This window comes from Nilaparvata lugens, chromosome 8 (assembly GCF_014356525.2).
Source record: "Nilaparvata lugens isolate BPH chromosome 8, ASM1435652v1, whole genome shotgun sequence".
Classification (NCBI taxonomy): domain Eukaryota; kingdom Metazoa; phylum Arthropoda; class Insecta; order Hemiptera; family Delphacidae; genus Nilaparvata; species Nilaparvata lugens.
Window position 1 is genome coordinate 24,926,816 of NC_052511.1, and position 23,101 is coordinate 24,949,916.

General features: G+C 34.6%; 1 protein-coding gene across 1 annotated transcript in view; it reads right to left on the reverse strand.

Moving 5' to 3' along the window:
• The window catches only part of LOC111047752 (histone-lysine N-methyltransferase 2C), a 151,216-nt gene extending 129,272 nt beyond the window's left edge, over positions 1 to 21,944 (reverse strand). The window contains 8 exon segments of the mRNA XM_039435095.1: positions 184 to 306; positions 2,144 to 2,401; positions 3,312 to 3,403; positions 4,855 to 5,091; positions 5,982 to 6,140; positions 8,895 to 9,060; positions 11,097 to 11,303; positions 21,773 to 21,944. Of these exon segments, the coding sequence (XP_039291029.1) occupies positions 184 to 306; positions 2,144 to 2,401; positions 3,312 to 3,403; positions 4,855 to 5,091; positions 5,982 to 6,140; positions 8,895 to 9,060; positions 11,097 to 11,271 (1,210 nt within the window). The 5' untranslated portion in view covers positions 11,272 to 11,303; positions 21,773 to 21,944.
• Between the last annotated feature and the right edge of the window lie 1,157 nt (positions 21,945 to 23,101).

Sequence of the window (23,101 nt, forward strand, 5' to 3'; positions counted from 1 at the left end):
ATCACACAGCAATTCACTTTCCACCAGCAGTAATATTTTGAACTTATTTGTAATTCATATTCAGCATGATTAAAAAAATGTGATACTGCAAAGAGTTATGATAAAATTATACGGGTATTTTTCAATATTTTAATCTTGAATTGATTTGAAATTGACAAATTATTTATAGTTGATTTAGTTTACCAGGTAGGAGAGCAAGACCGACGCAGGCTCCGTGATAGTGGTTGCCACACATTGAACACATCATCAGGTTGGAGACATCGCCCAGGGAGAAGCATGTCATACACGTTACATCACCCAGGTTTGCTGCCAAATAAAAAATACACATTAATAATTATCTATTCATCAATTAACAAACAGCGCAATCAATACAAAGCTCATATAAACACATTGTTGAATTATTGATAAAATTGGAACTCACAAGAAAACCATATTGATATGAGTTCTTTGTACCCATTTCATAAATTGTTTTCGCTACACTGCACAGAAAAAGTATAATTCCCGGACATTTTTTAGGTTAGAAAGATACAGGAATGTTGGAACTGTACGTTATCTGTGCAGTGAAGAGAAATAGCTATTCAGGTTATGTTGTTAGGAAACATTGCCACCAATATGTAAGTTACTGTATTAAAATGATTTTATTTGAAGTTTCTATAAAAAATGTAGATGGAGGAAAAATGTTGTGTACATCACGAGCGAAAAATACTTTTTCTCCCTCAGGAAAATTGGTGCCCTCGGCTTCGCCTCGGGCTTCAAACTTTTTCCCACAGGGAGAAAAAGTCGTACTTTTCACTCTAGATATACAAATAACTATTTTAAATAAGCATTTATTAATAAATGCATGAACCAAGTTCATGCTTTTTAGAATAAACTATTTTATTTTAAATAGTTCGATTTTTTCGTGTTATGAGGACAATAATCCCTGATCCTTGGTGACCTTACATACTATAACTACATATTTAAACAATCAATTTATAATTAATTTTTTCATGTTCATGCTCAATTTTATTTTAAATCAACTATTTTCATTTGCTAAAATGGCAATAATGAGGTAGGTATTCCTGGTGCCCTCAACATACAGCAACTAATAAATCGAAATAAATGAGAAAATCAAATAAAAAAGTAAATAAAAGAATAATCCTCATTTTTACTGAGGATGATGTCCACATGAGCTCTAGGCTTGTGTGTGAGTAATGAGGCGTATGATAATCAGAGATGAATGGATCTAGTTTTAGGTGGGTTCCAAACCACCGGGAAGCGATTTTACAACTCATGAATCGTATTAAGAGGAGTTGGCTCAAGCGGTCACCCTTACAAAGGGAGTAGCAGGCGCATAATTCCTCTTAACTTAGCGAAAGCTTATCAGCGCTGAAACAAACCGCTCCATAATTATTATAGAAAGTAACTAGTACCATTGTTACATATGGTTGTATAAAAGTCTGTTAACTTTTAATCCTGATTAAATGAGTTACATCTCATAACATTTATAATATTAACTATTCAGATTTGACAATAGTGCGAAGACAATTGGGGTATCTTAGCTCAAAAATAATAAATATCATGCCAAATGCATTGTCAGAATCTCTTTCTAATAGGGGTAGACAGAGGATGGAACAGATAAATAAGTGGGTGATACAAAAATTTTTCTTCGACATCACTCAAATATTATAATTACTGGTAATTTATTGTTGAACTTCGATTTTTTGTAGCTTTGATTATTAGTAAATAAATTTTTATATTGTCTAAACAGCTGATACTCTCACTCAGCGGTCAGGGTTTTGCCCTTGCTGGGTGGTGCCATGTAACTTTAATTTATTTTGTAAAATAGCATAATATTATAATCTAGAATATTTCTTTTGTAAGTTTTTATTTTGTATTTTGTGTTTATGGGCAATAAAGATGTTTAAAAAAAATGCCACGAGAATAAATCAGAGAAGCCTTACTCTCAGAAAAACCTTCTACGATTGGTCCTCGTAGAAAAATTTTATCATTATTAAAATTTAACTGGCTTTTGTACAACCGGGTCTTAGTGTTTTATGTAAGAAAATATAGCAAGGGTACTAGTGATTTTCTATAATTGAATGAATTTAAATGAATGAATACTTTAAATAAGTGAATGAAATAATGTGTGATTTGTACTGACGCAATAGAGGCACTTGGTCGAGATGGCGGTTGCAGATGAGCGCATAGGTGGTGGTGTGCTGGAAGGCGCCCGAGGCGGCCGCACAAGGCAGGTGGAAGTGGCGCTGGCAGCCGGAGAACGTGCAAGCAGCGCCCGCCCCAAAGCGGCCGCAGTAGCCGCAGCGTCGACTCGTTGCAAGCACCACCAACTCACCACTGTTCGCCACCTGTGCACCTCCGCACAGCCACACCACGCACGACTCGTGCACGTAGAAGTAGCCTGCAAATTAAACAAATCAATATTTCAATTTATTCAATCAAAACAAATTTTTAACTTAAACTTATACTTGAAAAAATTAAACCTAATCAAACAAGTGACTAGTTGGAATGGCTTTGTTGGAACCAAACAAAGCTTCAGTCCGAGAGAAATTATTTTTTACATGGCTCTTTCTCGAAGACAGAGAGGCAATATGCTCTTTCCTCCACTAATCACTCCCACTACCTAACAGCATTCTCCCTACTTTTGTCTCAGCATCCAATTGTGTGCAGCATGCTTACTCCTCTCCACTACTCTGTCCATGCTACAAACTGTGCAAGGAGAACTCGGTTTCCCCTCTTCATGTTAAAAGTACTAGTAGTTCTGTGAACTGTAGACCTCGTGCAGTTAAAAACAACAGCCTCCTCTAATACTCTCCATCAGAGTGAATTATGTCCTGTCCTGACGTGTCGGCGAGATATCGGTGTGTAAACAAATAATGGCTGTTTGGGTTGTTGTATCGACAATAATATTATTCATATTAATAATAATTATTAGCATTACAATGCTAATTATCAATATACAAAATGAGTGCTACTTGAATATCCAATGACATTGTCAACATCTTGATCCGATTGATAAAAGTACGAATATCCAATTCCAGTGGATGCCATCATTTCAGACTGAACATTTATTGGAATTACAGTAATCACCAAACTAAATTCCGAACCGCAATAAATTGCTATTGCTGTTGTATGTTGCAACATGCATTGTTGCAATAGCAACGATCGACTGTATTAACAAATATTGCAGACTTCATAATCCATTTATTTGAAGAGAATTTGATTTTGAAAACACTGAATAAATATTGAATATGATATTATAGTACTTCAAAACTGATATTTAAGGGCGAATAAGTGTAATTTAAACTTACCTTCTCTATCAAAAATCAATGACAGATCAGGCTCCTCGGCATAGCCTACAATGGTCAATTCATCTAGATGTTCTTGTCCGTTCACTTGAAGTCTGAAAAAACAACTTAACGTTATCACTGATACATTAATGGGATACACAAATATGCAGTAATGATATTATCAAACGATATGAAATGATATTATAAAATATGAGGCAATAATATATTCTGATATAATACTCCTTCATTGTTTGAAAGTTGCGATATATTTTTAGGAAAAATTAACATTGTACGCTCTTATAAAATTCTCAGAAAACCAACAAAGATCTGAATGTTGGAATACATCTGATAAATTGTGAATTCATTATGTAGTTTATAATCTCCTTCAATTAAAATTCAATCCAATAACCTGACGATTATATTAACGGAACTATTTCACATATAATATTTATTTTATTGAATTTTCATTTATTTCTTCAGGTCTAAGTAACATGATTTTTTTTAAATACTAGTAAATTTCATTTTTGGAAGACACATTCGGTTTTATTTACTTATTTATAAAGCCTAATTATCGTACAAAACACTACAATCATAATATAACTATAACCATGGAGGAAAACCTAGGTTGAACCTGTAACATCTTTCTGCCAAATTTCGATGAAAAGTTAATGTTGTCTAATATTAGGTTATAAAATCACACATCACTGCTTCGCCACTTAAATTTTGGTCCAGGAATAGTTATTTGAAAATGTTGAAGGTTGACGTGAAATATATAATAAATGAATGTACCAAAGAAATGAATAGATTGAAAACTTAAAAAATATTTCACTTATTATAGATGTCCAAATCACTTTGGGCACCTGATAATAGTATAATTGACCAAAACCGGTCATGTTATCAAAAAATAAAGCTAATCTATTTCACTATCCATGACCAACTGCAAGTAATAATCCGCTTTTCAACTATTAACAATAACTAATATTCACAGAAATCAGACTGTAGTGTCGTTGAAAATAGCTCAAAAACGAAAAAATAAAGGTTACCTACTAGTAATTTTATAAAACAATTATTTCTTAATATACAATAGACATGACATACCCAGAGTTTACATGGCATATGACAAATTTATTTCTATCTTTTCGCATTCACTCAGCATTCGAACTTAAATTCGAAAAAAGTTCCAGTTTTCTTCTTTTCATTTGGAAGAGTTTTCCTTTTTTATTTTTATTATATATTTTTTCTCGTTAATTTTTTTTGTTGAAGTTATTGTTTTTTTAACTTTAATTTATGGTTTTATGATGTTTGTTTTAGTTGTAACTTAGAATTGTATGGAGGGTAAAGTGTAAGAGAGTGCCGGCTGCGCCCTAACTTCGCCCTCCTAGGTTTTTAATAAAGGCAGCAATTCAATTCAATTCATTCCTGATTGAATAAAGACATTTTGCAGCACTCAAGAAACCATACTGCACTCGCCTATGGCTCGTGCGTAAACGGTTTTTTTGGTGCAGAAAAGTGTCAGTTTGCGCACTAATAACACAAATAACTATTGTTTTCGTTGTCAACTGACCGACACTTAGCCAAGCTCTTCTGCCGGCGATAGGTGACTGCGGAGGCGGCTGGGGCTAGGGCGGGGGCGGAGGTGGAGACGGCAGAATCACCAGCTGGGGGTGGTTCGGGCGGCAAGGCCAGCTGCGGGTCGCTGCGCTGTGGTCGGAATCCCTCCGGACAGCTGAGTCGCATCAGCTCGCCTTGACCCAGTTGGCTGCGTTCGCTCAGGTTGCACAGGGCGCACACTTTGCCCGGCCTAACAACACAAGCATCACGCATCTCTATTATTTACTTGCCAAATTCACAAGTAGTATGCACTTTTTATGAGTGTTCAAAAATACATTCGTCGAGCTCCAAGACAAATTTCAAACAGTTTGAACGCTCATACTTCAATTCAATTTTATTTGCCATTTTATAAAATAATACAAATATTTTATTTCTACCAGTGCAACTACGGTCGATAGAAGATTTTACTGGACATTTTTGTGTTGCAAATTTTATGTACAATCTATGATATTCGGCTTTTACACATTTCGTGGGACACTGTATACCTAATAAGAGAATACTATTTCTAGTCTTGAAAATAAAAAACTCAGGCACTAATGATAAGTAAATGGGGATAATATTGTATTGTATAGTATCATTTATTTTAAACAATGAATGAAAATAGTTTCATTCTCACTGATATGAATCATTAATTTTCTTCAGTAGCCTGTCTATTCATTTGTTTTGATATTATTTAGCTTTATCTTTCGGTTTAGTTTATTGAAAAACACTTTTTCTGATACTTTCATTTTCCGATATTGAACTTCTAATAAATCTATGTGAATAGTTTTATTCTCCAATACATTCATTTCTGTTTTTTTTTTATCAATATTTATTACATTCTATTGTCATTTTTCTGTTTAAATTTCTCTATTATATTTTTATATTTTGTATTCGTATTTTTTGCTAACGACGTGAATAAGTGGACATTATTGTCCAAACTGCGCCACGTCAACAAATAAAAAGGTCATTCTATTGTAGAATAAAATAAATCAATGATTGTGGAGAATCGTTGATATCAAAAAACGACGATATCCAAAACAGTGAATGAGGAAATATTGATAGGTGTTCTGTTACTTGGATGAAAGAGGTTTAGCTGACCATTGCTCGTGGAAGAGGGGCGGACTGTAGGGAGGAATGCTCTTGTCCTTGTCGTCGAGTTGGACAGAGTCGAGCGGACTGGTGAAGCCATCGTTGCTGCTCATCAGGTCGTCGCCATCCGTGTGCCGGGGCGACTTCTCCGAAGGCACGTACACTCCCCTGCAAACCAACCAATCCCATCCCATAACAAATCACTTCTTATTAAATCGACAAGTCACAAACGAAACCGTTCCACACGAATATAGTTTTTATTATTATTTAATTAGAACATAGACTACTACTTCGTTATAAAAGTTTTTTAAATGATTATTCAAGTAGCAACTCGTAGTGGAAAGTCACATGGAAAATGCATCGAATTTTAATCAATCAATAAAGATTATCGAGTCGACTTGTGATATTTTTTTGTCAATTCAAAAATTAACTTACTTCTCACAACATAATATTATTACAAAACATTGTACCAACTAAAAATAAAAAAAAAAATAAAAATACTAATGAAAATCCACTTTGAAAAACAACTTATTTCAACATTATCTATTTATTTATTTATGTATTTACAACAATATGGGAGCATACGGGAAACCCCCAAAAATTGCTCCCCAATCAAAAAAATCACAATAATCACTTTACAAGGAAATTGAAAATCGAGAGAAAGAAACAAGGAAAAAAACGATTTTATATTAGTGGAGAAAAAAATGTTATGATATACTAAATATACTGAATACTAGAGACTATACTATAATACTAGAAACCATTTACAATATGAGAAAATAATAAGAGAGGAATCAAGAAATTACAAATAACATTCCAAGAATGAAGTTAATTATTATATGCTGAGAATTAAGAATAAGAATGAGGTGAATGATAACAGAGCTAAGAATAAAAAGAAGTCAACTACTTAATATGGTACTCTATGCAAGTTGATGAGGTCTAGCGTGGGAATTATTTGTTTTGCTTTAGAGGACAAAAACATAAAGCGAAATAAAGATGGGCACACCTAGGCATAAGCCCTATTGGAGTGCACTTCTCTTAAAATAAAATAAATTTCAATACTTTAGAGTAGTGGGACCGCTAATTGATTATGATATGTTTTGGAATATTAATAGCTCAATAGATCAAAACTCTGTGCCGACAATATTCAAGTCTATGAGTATGCTAGCACACACTGGGGTGTGTAACAATGTGGCAGACATAGGCTCAATCAACTTTTCAATCCGAGTTAGCAGCAGTAAAAAGCGAGTGCTAAGTCCAAGATGAGTTATTGAATGAAAAAGACTAAGAAATGCTCAAAAAACCACTGATTTATTGATAATTAGAAAGACCGGTTTCGGTTATTACACCATTGTCAATCTTTGATAAACTAAAACTAAATACAAGAGCAGCAGAATTTATACTAGTAGGCGAGTACTGCTATTGGTCGAGGGTATGAACGCCTGCCATTGGCCTAGCTAGACAGTCTCCTCCCAATCAACGGTGTGACAAAATGGCGGCTTAAGCAACAGAATCGCCATGATAACAAAATTTACTTTCAGTACAAAATTAGAACCAAGAAAACAAGTGTACAAGATAATAAAACAAATATGTAAATGGAAAAACTATTGACTAATGTATGCTTACAATTTTATGATAAAACTAAATTCGTAGTGTTGTATTGGTTAAAATGAATCTGGTCATTTAAACTATACTGTATATTTGTTTTATTATCTTTTACACTTGTTTTCTTGGTTCTTATTTTGTACTGAAAGTAAATTTTGTTATGGCGATTCTGTTGCTTAAGCCGCCATTTTGTCATACCGTTGAGTGGGAGGAGACTGTCTAGCTAGGCCAACGGCAGGCGTTCATGCCCTCGACCAATAGCAGTACTCGCCTACTAGTATAAATTCTGCTGCTCTTGTATTTAGTTTTAGTTTATCAGAGATTGAAAATGGTGTAATAACCGAAACCGGTCTTTCTAATTATCAATAAATCAGTGGTTTTTTGACAATTTCTTAGTCTTTTTCATTCAATATGAATAATTACCACAATATCAACTTCTCAACTACACAAAAAGCCAAGATGAGTTAACATGCATTGAGCAGCTGAAAACTTATTTTAAAACTAAATTTAGTGTTGTAAACTCGTTGGGCATGTCATTCATTTGATGTGATTGTGTTATTAGCAAATTAATTAGAACATAAGAATGATCTTCTATAATATTATAGAGTGAGGAATTGGCTTAAAAATGTACGGGATAGGAAATACACGATTGACGCATTATCATAAAATGATGAACTGATAAACTTGCAAATTTACATGAACATTCTGAATTTACATAGTCTGGATATAGGCTTATTTTCATTTTTATTAATCAATTGATAATGATTTTACGCAACAATTACGCCCAACCAAACTGAGATTTCCCCAAGTGAAACCGTAGCGTAATTGGTAGCACGCGCCACTCATGAATGAAAGATTGAGGGTTCGAGAACAATCAAACTCATTTTTTGCGGGTTCGACACCAATATTTAAATATTTTTTCAACTCTGATGAAGATTATACACGCAACTTTGACAAAGTAGATAATTAATCTATTTTTTATGTTTCCTGGGCATAAGGAGATCCCATTTTACAACACAACATTTTTCCCAGTGCAAAGCACTATCAGTTACCTGCTAGTACTACATATAATACCAATGTATATATTATTATACTATATTTTATTTGTATTGTAGGCTATATATTACATTGCATTTGAATTCATTTGAAAAATTGGTGTTACCGTTAGAAGTTGAATATCAAAATACTGGCTTCCACAAAACATACGGTACCGTAATAGTTAATTAATGGAATTAGGTGACATTTTATTAAAATATGTGATAAATTCTGGGGTTTAAGAAAAGGTCTAGCTATTGAATGAGAGTGAATGTAGCTTACGATTTTGATCTCTTGAGCTTCAAACCGAGAGGCTTCTTGTGCCTGGCCATGTAGTGGCTGGAGGCGTCCTTACGGGGTCGACCTTTGCCTCGCTTCAGGTTCAGAGGTTTGCCGCCACCTGTGTGAGGCAGTCGCAGTGGTGAGGCAAGGCCCTCATAAGGCATCGCTGAAATCACACAAACTCCCCAATTATACTCCACATCAAATTTGTTGAATACTGTAATGTTACAGTTTGTCTTAGCTATAGCATCGAAGTATGGATAGTAATATAGATATTACAATTGATTACGATTAATAGATTACAACATTCAATTACACGAGACAAACACTTTATTATCAGTTGCTGCAATGTCATTGTGTATGTCTGACATTTCAAAGTGAATCGTCGATATAGGGATTGCAATGTGGTGTGTTTGTATTGAAATTGATTGCCATGGACTTTATTTCTTAGTTTATTTTTTTACATTTTTGATATTATACATTCAAATTTTTCTCCTCAGTAGAGCTACTCACCTCTAGCACAACTCTTATCAGTATTTCAAAAGCTCTAACAGAATTCAATTTTCATGTAAATTTTAGTTTCGAATTTAATCAGTTCTTTGAATTGTATAAGGTTTTAATTTTCAATGTTTTGTTCCAAATTTTATGAAAATATGTAATTTGAAAATTTCTAAAGTTGGAACTATGTTAACAAGTTTGTGAATATAAAAAAAATATTTGTAAATTCGAATTCATTGGAGATAATTAAAATTGAAATTTACCTGAACATTTTTTTTCTGGAAGAGGGTCATTTGTAATGTTACAGTTTTTCTTATAGTATCGAAGTTTGGGAGGTATATGGTAATATCGATATTAGGTATCAATTGTAATATCGATATCGGGTATCAATTGTAATATCGATTTTGCCATCCATACTTTGATACTATCAGACAAACTGTAAGGGTAGGCACACACCAGTCAGTCAAGACAAGACTAGTCACGATTAGTCACAATACTTCACATAGTTGCCTATGAAGCAGCACACACCGATTAGTCATTGCAATTGGACATGTCTTCATAAGCAACTATGTGAAGTATTGTGACTAATCGTGACTAGTCTTGTCTTGACTAACTGGTGTGTACTCACCCTAAGGGCCAAGCCACATGTAAAAAAATAATAATATTCTTTATTTCTGCATGTACATAACTGAGTATGTTTTACAGTTGTCATCATAACAATAAAATTCACTATAGCGATATACAATACAATTATGTTGTGTTTTCAGGCGTTTTGCACTGGCGGTGGACGAGAGGGCAAGACAGGAAGCACTCCAATTGGCTGATTAGGTTGGCGTTCGGGAATCAGCTGATAATCAGCCAATCGCAGAGCTTCCTGCCCTGCCGACTCCTCCACCGCCAGTGCAAAAACGCTTCATGTGGCTTGGCCTTTAGAATGACACGTCAAGAACACTGTTTTTCAATTACTGCAGAAAAGAACACTTGTAATCAAGAGTGTAAATAGCCAATTATACAAGGAGATATACACAAATTTCACTTGTGGTGGTTTTCAGAGCAAGCCACAAAATAAAAAGTAATTGAGAAAGCAATATCAATTCTGTAAAACTCTTGGAGGAAACTTTCTAAATAAGAACTTCTAATACTTGGATGATAGTAATTCCTAAGTAATTAGAAATACCAACACACGGTTGAGTGTCGGACAAGGATGAAAAGAAAGCATTCTTACATGTAGCGAAACACATGCGGTGGTGAAACTAGGCCGTACATCGCTGACGTTAAGTGTGTATCGAGCTTACTACTGCTCACAACAGTATTTCATATAAAATTGAATTCTCAAATCAAGCTTAATAGGAATTTTTATTAACATATAATTGTTAATCGGTAATTTGTTCCAGAATTTTACATAGCTAGTGCAATCAAATAAAATTTAATAAGTCATCTGAGACGATCTTTGTATCTAAATTTAAAAAAAAATGAAGGCTTGAGTGATGGGGTATATACATATTTTTCTTGCTCAAGGAGATGTCCACATGAGCTCTAGGCTTTTGCGTGAGTAATGAGGTGGATGATAATGAGAGATGAGTGGGTCTACAGTTTTAGAGGTGGGTTCATAAACAACGAAAAAAAACAAATTTCTGAGTCCTTATTTCAACATATATACATTATTATCATAATATTATTGAGTGGATATCAATGTTGTCTTACTATTTGACGTTGCAAGTGTCATGATAATGGATGACTGTTCAGACTCCTCCTCCTCCTCCTCTTCATCGGCCTCCTCTGAACCCCCTCCATCCCCCACCTCCATCATCTCCTCCTCACCGCCCAGTGGAGAATGGGGCTGTGCAGATGACGGCTTCTCTGACTGTGTTGGCTCCATTCTGGCTCTATCTGACAGCCCCCTTAGGCAACCTTACACAAACAACAAAACATTAAAAAGTTAAACAATAAATCATGACCAAGTTTGTATCAAAACGGTGACAAATGTTATCAAACACCCCTTCACCATCACCTGGGCTCCAAATGCTATTTGCCTAGGTAAATAAAAGATGATAAAATTCAGAACAAGTTGACGGTTTAAATAAAGTCGAAATTTGATTTGGCATGACATGAGGAAGAAAAATAGGGGCCCTATATCCCCACGGTATTTTGTTCTATATTCATGTTGTATGGGCTTCATAACCCATTATATATTATTATTGTCATATATTATAATTATATTATAATTGTAATGGTCATAGATATTAGACAAACTTTTATCAAATATTTGATTACCTATTACACTCGTGTGTGAAATAAATGAGCATTAAAAATTTGACATCAAAATTTTCTGTTCAAAGTGTTGAAAATGTGAAAAGATGTTACTATGTGTTTGCTGATTTGTGTTTGTAAGATTTATTAGTATATTTAAATGTGAATAACTTTGAAACGGTTTGAGATATCGATGTGAGGTTTTCGCCGTTCATTTTCTCTTGAAATGTTGTATCGAAATCATGTATCATTTTAAAAAACGAAGTTGGAATGGATTCAAAATTTCTGTTCCAAGATGGCAGACCAAAATTTTAAAGCATCAGAAAAGTAGTTTTTTCCAATTTGAATAGGATCCCCAATGAAATATCATTATTATGTGGAAATATCCTTACCAAATAAATATTAAGCTGCTTCCATAATTTTAACAAACACTGCATATCACTGTGTGAAGGTGACAGACATACAGACAATAAATCGAACGTCTGCATACAGACTGATGTATGTATGCGATGCAACATTCGATAATCTGGGGAAGTATTTTTTCTCCGTCTGTCTGCATACGTCCGTATGTTGATATGTGATTTCGCATTGAAGGGGCCTAATTGGAAAAATAGAGGAAAAGTACAAAATCAAAATGTTGATCTTTTCTCACTTTCTCAAGCGACAAGAGAAAATTAAAATAATGTGAACTGAATTAATTGGGCTCCAAGATCTTTCATGAGCAATGAATTTAACCGCTTGTTTTACTCACCCCATATTATCACATATAGTCTATGGTCACATATAGGCCAAGGCATGAAAATGGGGATGGATACATCCTCAGATACATCCCTCAAGATGTATCCTGATGGATACATCCCTCAGTTCAGGAGTCCAGAACTGATTTTTGCATGCACAATTTCCTATTGCTGAATATAGGGTTCCTAAAAACCTATAATTTTATTATCTTCTTCCAGTTTTCAGCAATTTCCACCAAAACCAGCAACCGGACAGAAAAAATCAATTTCACCTTTTCTTGAATAATAAAATTTTGAAAATAATGAAATCATTTGGAACTCTCTATATTCAATGAGTACTGAGTTGGATTTTTCAAAAATGAGTAAAATTTTTGGAAAATTAAATTTTGATTAGTTTTAGTTTTTAATCAACAATAACTACTGATTGTCACCATTTGAACATATAATTGAAAATCCCTCTCGGCACTATAGTGTCCTCCACAGTCTGAGACCAATTACACTATTCTATCACGGGTAGATTTTGAGATACACTTGATACAAATTATAAACTTGATAACAAATTTCCTTACTAGCGAAAAAAACCTCAAGTTAGGCACCATCACTAACTCATCTGTCCTTAGTTTGTGATTTCGCACACGTTTACAAATTTCTAGAATCTTGTTCTATCAGAATAACCCGTTCAATGCACTTAATTTTAGTAGTTTCTAGTGGAAAAAGACGTATAAGGATACCTCAAGGATTCAAATTTCAAATATTCATAGCTTTTGACACAATGATAGGATCTTCTCGTACTACAGCTCATTCTTTTCTGCTCGTCAAAGCGGTTCAAAATCATCTATACTATAATAAAGTAAAAAACTGGCTTATTCACGTACGGGATAGGAAAATTATGTTCAACGCATTATCACGTCTGAACTACTGGACTGATTAACTTGAAATTTTGCATATAGATTCTTAATTAACCGAGGATAGGCCTATTTTCAATTCTTCAAGATTTCATTACAAGTTTTCAGTTTGTCAAGTTCTAAAATAGACCCTTGCGGAGCACAGGTTACCTGCTAGTCTATCATAAATAAGTCAACCCATATTTTCATACACAAGAGAATGGCCATTTCTATTCAAAGCTGTCTCAAGTCTCCTGTCGACCAGCATGTCAAGTCGCCAGGAAACTCAGTATCCAATGAATTGGTCTGGAGTTCATGAACGGCTAAAAATCCAAACAGTAATCTTCTTATCGTTTGAGGATTTTTTCAAGTTTAGGAATATGATTAGTGTTAAAACGTTAGTTGAAGGTTAAAGTCAAGATGTATCCTGATGGATACATCCCTCAGTTCAGGAGTCCAGAACTGATTTTTGCATGCACAATTTCCTATTGCTGAATATAGGGTTCCTAAAAACCTATAATTTTATTATCTTCTTCCAGTTTTCAGCAATTTCCACCAAAACCAGCAACCGGACAGAAAAAATCAATTTCACCTTTTCTTGAATAATAAAATTTTGAAAATAATGAAATCATTTGGAACTCTCTATATTCAATGAGTACTGAGCTGGATTTTTCAAAAAATCCAGCAAACAATTAATACAAGCTTGGGTTGGGGTTTAGTTTTAAAATAGCAATGTATTAGTATTATTAATAATTTTTCAATCACTTTTGAATTTTGAATTGGAAATTTTGTCGTGACCGTAGTTGACAAAACAAAACTCATGGAACGCTGATGTATAGAGTCGCGGTAGTGTGAGTAGAGCCTATCAGATCCAAAACTTGGTTTGCAGGCTACTACTGGTACTGGGCATGACAGGTTATAAGACTGTCAGTTTTTTAGGGAATAGGTTAAATTTTTCCTCTCTTGTAGATATTGTGCAGTAAATTCCAATTTATTCCCAGATGTTATCGGAACACTGTTACACTATCTTCTGTAATTTTCATTTAGATTTATGTCAGATAATGGATAAGGGTGATAAAGAAGTTGGAGTTTTTCTCGACCTGAGTAATGCATTTGATTGTGTAAATCACTATTTAACTAAAAAAAATAAAATTTGTCAGAGTAAGGGATGCTGAGCTTGAATGGTTCAGATCCTTTCTTGTGGGAAGAGCTTCAGTGTGTCGAATTGGTAAAATAAGAAAATGGTGGAATAATAATAATATATAGGCTATATCAAATATAATCTCACAATCGAAAGGTCTACTATGGAATTCAATTCTTGGACCCATATTATTCATGTTATATGTAAATGATTTACTTTACAAGTGATTTAAAGAGGTACAGTTTTTATGTATGCTGACGACTCATCCTACATTTGTAGTGCACATGATGTCGATTTTTAGATACTTTAATAAATTCACACGCCATAGCCCAATTCCTCGAGAAAGAGAAGCTGCAGTCTCCATAATCTGGAGAGTTTTTAGATTGCAGAAGAGCTGTGAGGGCAGTGAAAAGTCTAGAGCATCTCTAGTCCTGTTTGTTCTGGATCGAGAGGATATTTCAAAGAAATGAGACTTCTAACAACTGTGCCAGCCCGTTTTATTTTTCAATTGATATTATGTTTACGGAAAAATTCAAGATGGCCGACGTTGAAACTGTATCAAACTGCGGGTCGTGTTCTAAATCGGTGAAAGAAAGTGAAAATGGTTTATTTTGTGAAGGTTTCTGTGCAAAATGGTTTCACACCAAGTGTTTAAAAATATCATTGATTGATTATCGCAAGATACAAGAGCTAAAAGATAAGTTGGCCTGGTATTGCAAGGTGTGTAAATGTGAGATTAAAATCGCGATCGCTAGCCACATTAAACCTGCCGTAAAAAATCCTACAGTTTTAAAAGATAGTGATGTTTGCCCTAATTTTTGTGTTCAAGAGTTGAGAAAAATAAGTGAAAATTATGTTCAGTTATGTTAAAGAGTTAAAAAAGTTGAATGTTTTCAAAATGTGACAAAGCCGGAATTAGTTAGGCTGCAAGATAAGACAACCCAATTGGACAAGCAACTGCGTGAAAAATCCAACTCATCTTTGGAAGTGTATGATAAAATTATTTCGAATATTTCGATTACGAATAATTTTGAATCTTATTGATAAAAATACGACTTTACCCCAATTATCCAGTGACAATACTAGTGATGGTCAATCGTTTTGGAGCATGGTTACAAAAAGAAATCGTCAAAAAGTGAGCAAAATTCAGTTGAGTACTTCTCATAGCAAGATGAATAAAGACATTTCTATTCATAACTCTGATTTTACTCAAGTAAAGAAAAAAGAAAGTGATATAAATAAACTCATTATCGGATCCAAACCTACTACTCGTGAACCTGGGTGTAAAATTAAGACTGTAAGTAAGCGAGACTGGATATTTGTCTCAAGACTGTCCCCAGATGTAACCAAGGATGATTTACAGGAGCTTCTAAAAAATCTTAACTATGATGCTGAATGTGTGGAACTGAAGACAAGGTTTGAGAACTACAAATCTTTTAAGGTCGGTGTTCAACAAAGTTTGAAAAATGAATTCTTGTGTTCTGACATATGGCCTGCTGGAACCCTGATCAAAGAATTCGTAAATGGGGATAAACGAAATTTTTTATTCAAGGGGAATAAAACGGGCCTAGCAAAATAACTTCAAGTCAAATCAATACTGGTCTTGTGAATGCTGTATCTGTAAATAGTACTGATGATAAATTGATGTGTAGTGGAACCAAAGCAAGGAAGCTGAGAGTTTGTTTTTTAAATGTACAGTGTCTTCGCACCATGTTAGAGTCTCTAAACCTCTGGGTTGAAGAGGTTAACCCTGACTTTTTATGCATTTGTGAACATTGGCTGAAGGCTGATGAAATAGAATATTACCAAACTATTGGTAGTCTGACTATGGTTGACTCCTACTGTAGAAACGCTTTGATTGGTGGTGGTACCGCTATATATGTAGACAGTAGGTCAGGTTTAGATGCTAAACCAATTGACCTGAAAAATTTTTGCAATGACTCTATACTTGAAGTGTCAGCAGTATTTTACCAGCGTTGCTCAATTATTGTTATTTCAGTATACAGACCCCCAAGTGGTGACATTAATTGCTTTTTTTAATTCATTAGAGGAGTGTCATTTTCCTTAACAATTTTGGACATTATATTATCATGTGTGGTGATTACAACATTAATTTAGAAAAATGCAGTGTAAGTGAAAAGCGATTTACCACTTTGTTGAAAACATTTGGCTTGTTCATTGGCAATAGGGCACCAACCAGAGGTGATGCATGTCTTGATACAGCTGTTACCAATTTGAACTCCTGGGACTATAGTGTGGAAGTAGTGGATCCTGTTGTGGCCAATCATCATGCCCTTGTGATGGAAGTTTCCGGTCTGTTTGAGGAGGTGAAGGATGTCCCTGATTGGTTTGCAAGTTATACTTTCACTCATAGAAAAATTGATGAGTGCAATATTCCATTACTTACTGGTGCACTGGAAAGAGTGGATTGGAGTTCAATTATTGATGACAGTGAACCTAGTTTGGCTTTTCTGCAGTTCTTTGAGAAATTTAATTCTCTGTTTAATAGTTTTTTTTCCACTGAGATCAAAACGGCCTACTGTGAATGTGGAAAAGAAGCAGAGGTTGAAAAAGAGCTTATGGTACACAGCTGAGTTGGCCAATATTAAAGCCTTAGTGACTCTGGCAAATAGTCTTTGTAAGTCTGCCACCACTGATGAACATAGGAATAGGTACTACACCGCATACCTCAGACTTAAGAAAATCTATCACCAGGAAATTGCTGATGCCAAAAAATCCAGCTTGGAAAGAATCATAAGTCAAGCTACAAACCAATTGCAAGGCAGCCTGGGATATTATAAATAGATCTAAAAAGAAACAGTACCTACCTAAAAATGCAAGTCCAGATGATTTTAACAATTTTTTGTTCACTCTGTTACACAAATTGTTGGAGATTTTACAGGAACTACAGCTTGTGCGGTGGATAGAGTGCCTTTACAGAACTGTGTATTTGACAGATGGAAAAGAGTGACACCTATGGACTTGGTAAAAAAAGTAAATGGCTACAAGAGCTCGAAGAGTCCTGATGTCTATGGCATGTCTACTTTTCTCATGAAGGCAGTAATCTCTTCTTTAGGCAGACTAATTAACAGCTGTCTGGAGCAAGGCGTTTTTCCTGACCTACTGAAGATCTCAAGAACGGTGCCAATCTTCAAAAAGGGTGATATGGAAGAGTTGTCAAACTATCGACCTATATCTCTGATCCCTGTTTTTGCAAAGATTATGGAGTCTGTGATGCTTATCCAACTTTCAGCCCATTTTGAGGATAATTCGCTCTTCACGGAGGATCAGTTTGGTTTTCGCCGTGGGAGATCGACGACTGAAGCTGTGCAACGCCTGGTGGAATCCATACTTGAGGCAATGGAGAAGAAGCACTCAACTGCCATCACCCTCTGTGACCTCACCAAGGCTTTTGATTGCGTATCTCATGAGATTTTGCTGGGGAAGCTCATGAGATATGGTGTTGGAGGAGTGACCTTGAAAACGATGCAGGAGTACCTTTTACGGCGTAGGCAGGTTGTAAAGATTAGCGGTGCCAAATCGCAGGAGCTCCAGGTCAAGTATGGAGTGCCGCAGGGATCAATTCTTGGCCAGCTGCTGTTCCTCATTTTCATAAATGACCTTAGTATGGATGGAAAAGCCCTGCTGTTTGCTGACGATACAACTCTCATTGCACAAGAAGAGGATCCACAATTGGCTGTACTGAGGTCTGCTGAACTGTTGGAGGAGGCGAGCAAATGGTTTAGGGCAAACAGACTGTGTATGAATGGAGAGAAGACACAGAATGTTCTGTGCACCCTGAGGCATGGTCTACCTCCTTTTGGTGGGCCTGAGGTTGAGCTCCTTGGATTCATGGTTGACTCATCACTGACATAGGACCAGCACATTGATATGATATGTAACCGACTCTCCAAATTAACATATCTGATACGGAAACTGAGAAGCCATGTTCCAAGGAGTTACCTGGTTACTGCATAGGTGCATACCATGGTCTGTTTCATAGCCACATCAACTATGGAATTGCACTTTGGGGGCATGCAAGTGGATGTCACAGAATTCTCCTCCTACCGAAGAAAGTGATTCGTATAACATCATCACCATACTTGGAGCATTGTCGCCCGATGTTCAGGAGGCTGGGAATACTCACTGTCTTCAGTCAATATGTGCTGAACTCCCTTGTACTTCTGAAAGGCCAACCTCACACACTCCAAGCAAGAGGCCAGATACACAACTATTCAACTGGAGGGCGAGACAACATTGACCTTCCCTACTCTAGATTGGCTAAGCTGCACACTTGCTACCCAATGCGCGCATTAAAAATCTACAATAGACTTCCACTGCATGTGCGGGAGCTGGAGGTGAGAGTGTTCAAGAAAGTGCTCCGAGAGAAGCTAATTAACCTACCTCTCTATTCTTCGAGTGAGGAGGAGATTGCATGTTTTGTCAGTCTCTTCGATCGGCCATCTTGAGATTAGTGTACATATTTGAACTTTTGTGTTTTTATTAATCGACAATGTCTATCCCGTATATACACTGGTCACAGACAGAAGAAAAATTGAATTGAATAGAAATTAGAGTTTAAAAGAAATTGCGAGAAACATTAAGTATGACACCAAAAATGAACATAAATATTTCTCACAGTACCATAGGACAGCTTAGTATGAAAAACCCGGTCTGAAATTTATGGATAGATCTTATATTAAAGGAACTTAGAACATCGACATCTTCAAGAGACAGCTGAGAAAATATTCAATTGAAGGTGTACTCTAGTGTGCATGATTGAATTCATGGTCATGGATAAGTATGTACCAGGATGTTGATCCTGTTAACCTAGGTTTTATGTTCTTATATATGAGTAGGCCTATATGTATATATAACTGGACTAATATTTGACATTTGAAGATTTTCTACATTCTCCAAGAGTCACAGATAGCTTGGTTTAGTTCGCTATCTCAAAGATCACGAATCCCCTATTGAATTGGCAACGTAATATTATACTGACTGTATAGTAATAATTTTACTAATTATTAGCTAATGGTTGGCGAACTAATATTCTTAGACAGTTTTACTATTCTTATGGTAAAATATATACCTCCTATAAAAGAGGTCCTGCCCTAAGGCCCCAACTGTATGGGCGTCTTAAGCTGCGTACAGACTTGCGCGCCACGAGCACGCACATTCCACTTTTCATTAGCTGATACTGAACTTATTGTAATGTATCTTAACGTTTCTGTAAATATACAGATAGTCAGCTGATGAAAAGCGAAATGTGGGTGTTCATGGCGCATAAGTCCGTACGCAGCTTAAGACGCACTGAATTTTTCTTTGCTCATTAACTGGATGCATTATGGGGTAAACTATGCGAACGTAAGTCCCCCCAATAAGAAACCATGAGCGAATTGAATACAACGCGTTCGAGAAACCAGTATAGTTGGGGTTTTAATCTTCCCGCCTAAAGCTGCAATTCCGTAACGACGACAGCTAATTTCGCGCGGCTAGAGAGGCGGATATATAAAATAAAATACATAAATATCAGACTCATTGGATTTTAATGTAGAGTGACCGTTATGGTAACAGATGCTAAATAACTGTCCAAACTTCGTCCGGTCAACAAATAAAAAAGTTATTCTATTCTATATTGCTTTTACGATTCATATTTAATGATACGAGCGGGGGCTCTAACCACGCATCTCTAGCCGCGCATCGCAAGTCGTCCCAAAGATTGCACATTTACACAAGAACAATTCACATAGGTACCATGTTGATTAGGCGACATAGATTATTAATTTCATGTATTCTGTTTGGTTTATTAATGTTTTGTTTGTATTATTTGGTATTCAAATATAGTTTAATGTATATACCTATCTGTTTTTACCCTGTTATTTTTCTTGTAAAATTGGCGTTGTACAGTTAAAAATTGAATAAATTAATTAATGACATTTTGTGTTGATTTCTAAATAGCTGAGATAGTTAACGATAATTAAGTAAGTATCATGCACCAGTAAAGGTGCGTTTACACCAAAGTTATTAACAAAATGTTTATTTTTCCATCCTTATAGATTCTATTGAATTAAATGGAGCTTGACAAACACATTTGCACATCATGATTGTGTATGATGAGTTATGTTCAATCTAATAGAATCTATAAGGACGGAAAAATAAACATTTTGTTAATAACGTTGGTGTAAACGCAGCTTAAAACTATAATTTCTCTGATTTACACACTAATCAGCTGCTCAGAATATAGGGCAATATTTTAGTTTGGCTTAACCTACAAATAATCATTGTAGGGCAAGAGATATGGTATCTCCTTATACCAGATATAGAATATAATTATCTATAATTATATGTCTGATCTAAGGGTATCTCACTCAATAATACTAGGTTATTTTATCTAGATTTACCAACTACTGTAATTGGGGTTTATCTAGGTAACTGACTAAGTACGATTATCAAATGATTCCATCTCAAGAAATTTAAAATAATCTAAAAAGAGAATATTTAAAATTAAGTAGTGATTAAATTAAGCACATGTGTCATAATAAAGGTTACAGATTACTAAATTTTGTTGACTAGTCATTTTCTTTGATAATTAGGCTATTATTTGCATAAATAGTATCTTATACAATAAAACTTGCAGTTATGGAATTAGACTAAAAAGAATTAGGGAAACCCATGAAAAATTTAAAGATAATTGAAGTAATAAAACATATAAGCTAAAAGCCGAGGCCTATTATAATTTACTAATGATTCTAGTGCACAAAAAACAAGAATTCAAGTAATTTAAATTTAGTTAAGAATAGAATGGCCGTTTTGCGAACCAATTGAACATATTTTATGTCAATAAATTAAAACTTATTATAGTAGAGTAGTAATTCTAAATAAAATTAAATTCTACTGAAAATCGAAGGACGGCATTTTAATTTGCTTTATATTAACGCTGCACAAACTAATGTAATAAAATGATCAGACTAATTTAAACTATCGCATTCCAGAATCAAAGATTTGTGTTACTAGAAAAGTGTTTAAAAGAGCTAACTTTAACAAAAATATTATATTCAAGTCTCCAGTTACATAAAACTACCATTCACAGCAGACATCAAATTCGTAATCTTCCTGTTCAAGAGTTTGAATATGATAAAATTCTACAAATTATATTGTTCTTTGGGAAGCAATCTATACGAAAAAATTTAAAAAGATTTCGTGGAAAATAATATTATATTAGTATAGAGGATTGTTTCCCCAGGGCAAAATTTTACAAAATTAAACCGACTTTAATCGTAATCAATCAGATAGACTGGAGAGCAGAAATGGCTGACGTTTTTTAGACGCGTCTAGTGGATAAACATTGAACAAAATTGGACTTACCTTATTCAATCATTTTTAAAACCGGTAAAATATGCCAAAGTAGGATTAATTAAAGCACATATATCCATACAAATGCCATTCTTTTTAATTTTCACAGTAATAAATTCATAAAATTAACAAAATATTACTAACCCCGACGCCACTACAGAGTTGCCCTCACATAGTCACGTGCCAGACTAGCCAACATCACAAATCGAAAACAAACAACAAGCGATTGAGGAGTAAAAACCAGTTTTGAAAGATTAATTCAATAAATTCGATTTTTAGAATTTTCCCTCCATTTCAATTACAAATAATTATTGCGTATTTCTTATTCTAATTCAAACCGAGATCGCTTATGAGTGCATCCTGATCTTAGACCAGTTATAGAATAGATACGGCTCATTTTATATTCATACTGAAAGTCGATGAAGCCAACATCCACTGCCAAATCCACCCATCTTGACGTCACAGCAGTGACGTAACACATCGTATATAGTCAGGTTCACGTTATATTAGTGAAGAAAGATAGGAAAAAAACGTTGCCAATTCTCTCCATTTTGAACTGACTGTACACAGCTGTTACTCAATTCATCCCATTGAATTTAATCCAAAAATAATTATCATTTCCTTGATAAAATAATCAATTTAATGTCAAATTAATCAAGAAAATATATTTTTCATAATTTGATTAAAAAATTTGATCCTTAACTGAGATCAGATTTTTTATTTTTATACAAACCTGAAATGGCGGCTAATTTAAAGAGCTGTGATACACCGATATGAATTTCAAAACAACAGAAATTGAGTTATTTGGTAGGAATTCTATTCCAATTTCTTTTTAAAATAATAAAAAATAGAAATCCTTTTCAAAAATAAGTAATTTCATTGGATTAATTTTGAAATAACTTTTCAATGTTATTTATACCGGTACGAGTAGGTCTAACCTATACGGGTAGGCTAACTGAAGCATGGATGAAATCTAGGATGGTTGGTTATCAACTTTTAAAATGTCATTTCAGGTATTTTTATTTCTGTTTCTCATAGGATAATGTTTAAAAATTATTTCATCGTTTCAAAAATACATTTTAATTCAATTATACGGCTTGTGTACTCATGTATTTTGATGGAATGAAGAAAAAAAATGGCGGCTGAGAATTTTTTGTTCAGTTTTGTACAGTCACTGTCAAAAGTAAATATAAAATATTCTGGCAGATAGACAACATTGCAAAGCGAGAGAGAGATAGTGCTATCTGTTTTGTTGTATGATAGAAAAGGACAGCAACAGTATTGTCAATTATTGTACACTGCCATTATAATGTGGACCTCACTATAGGAATAATTACATTG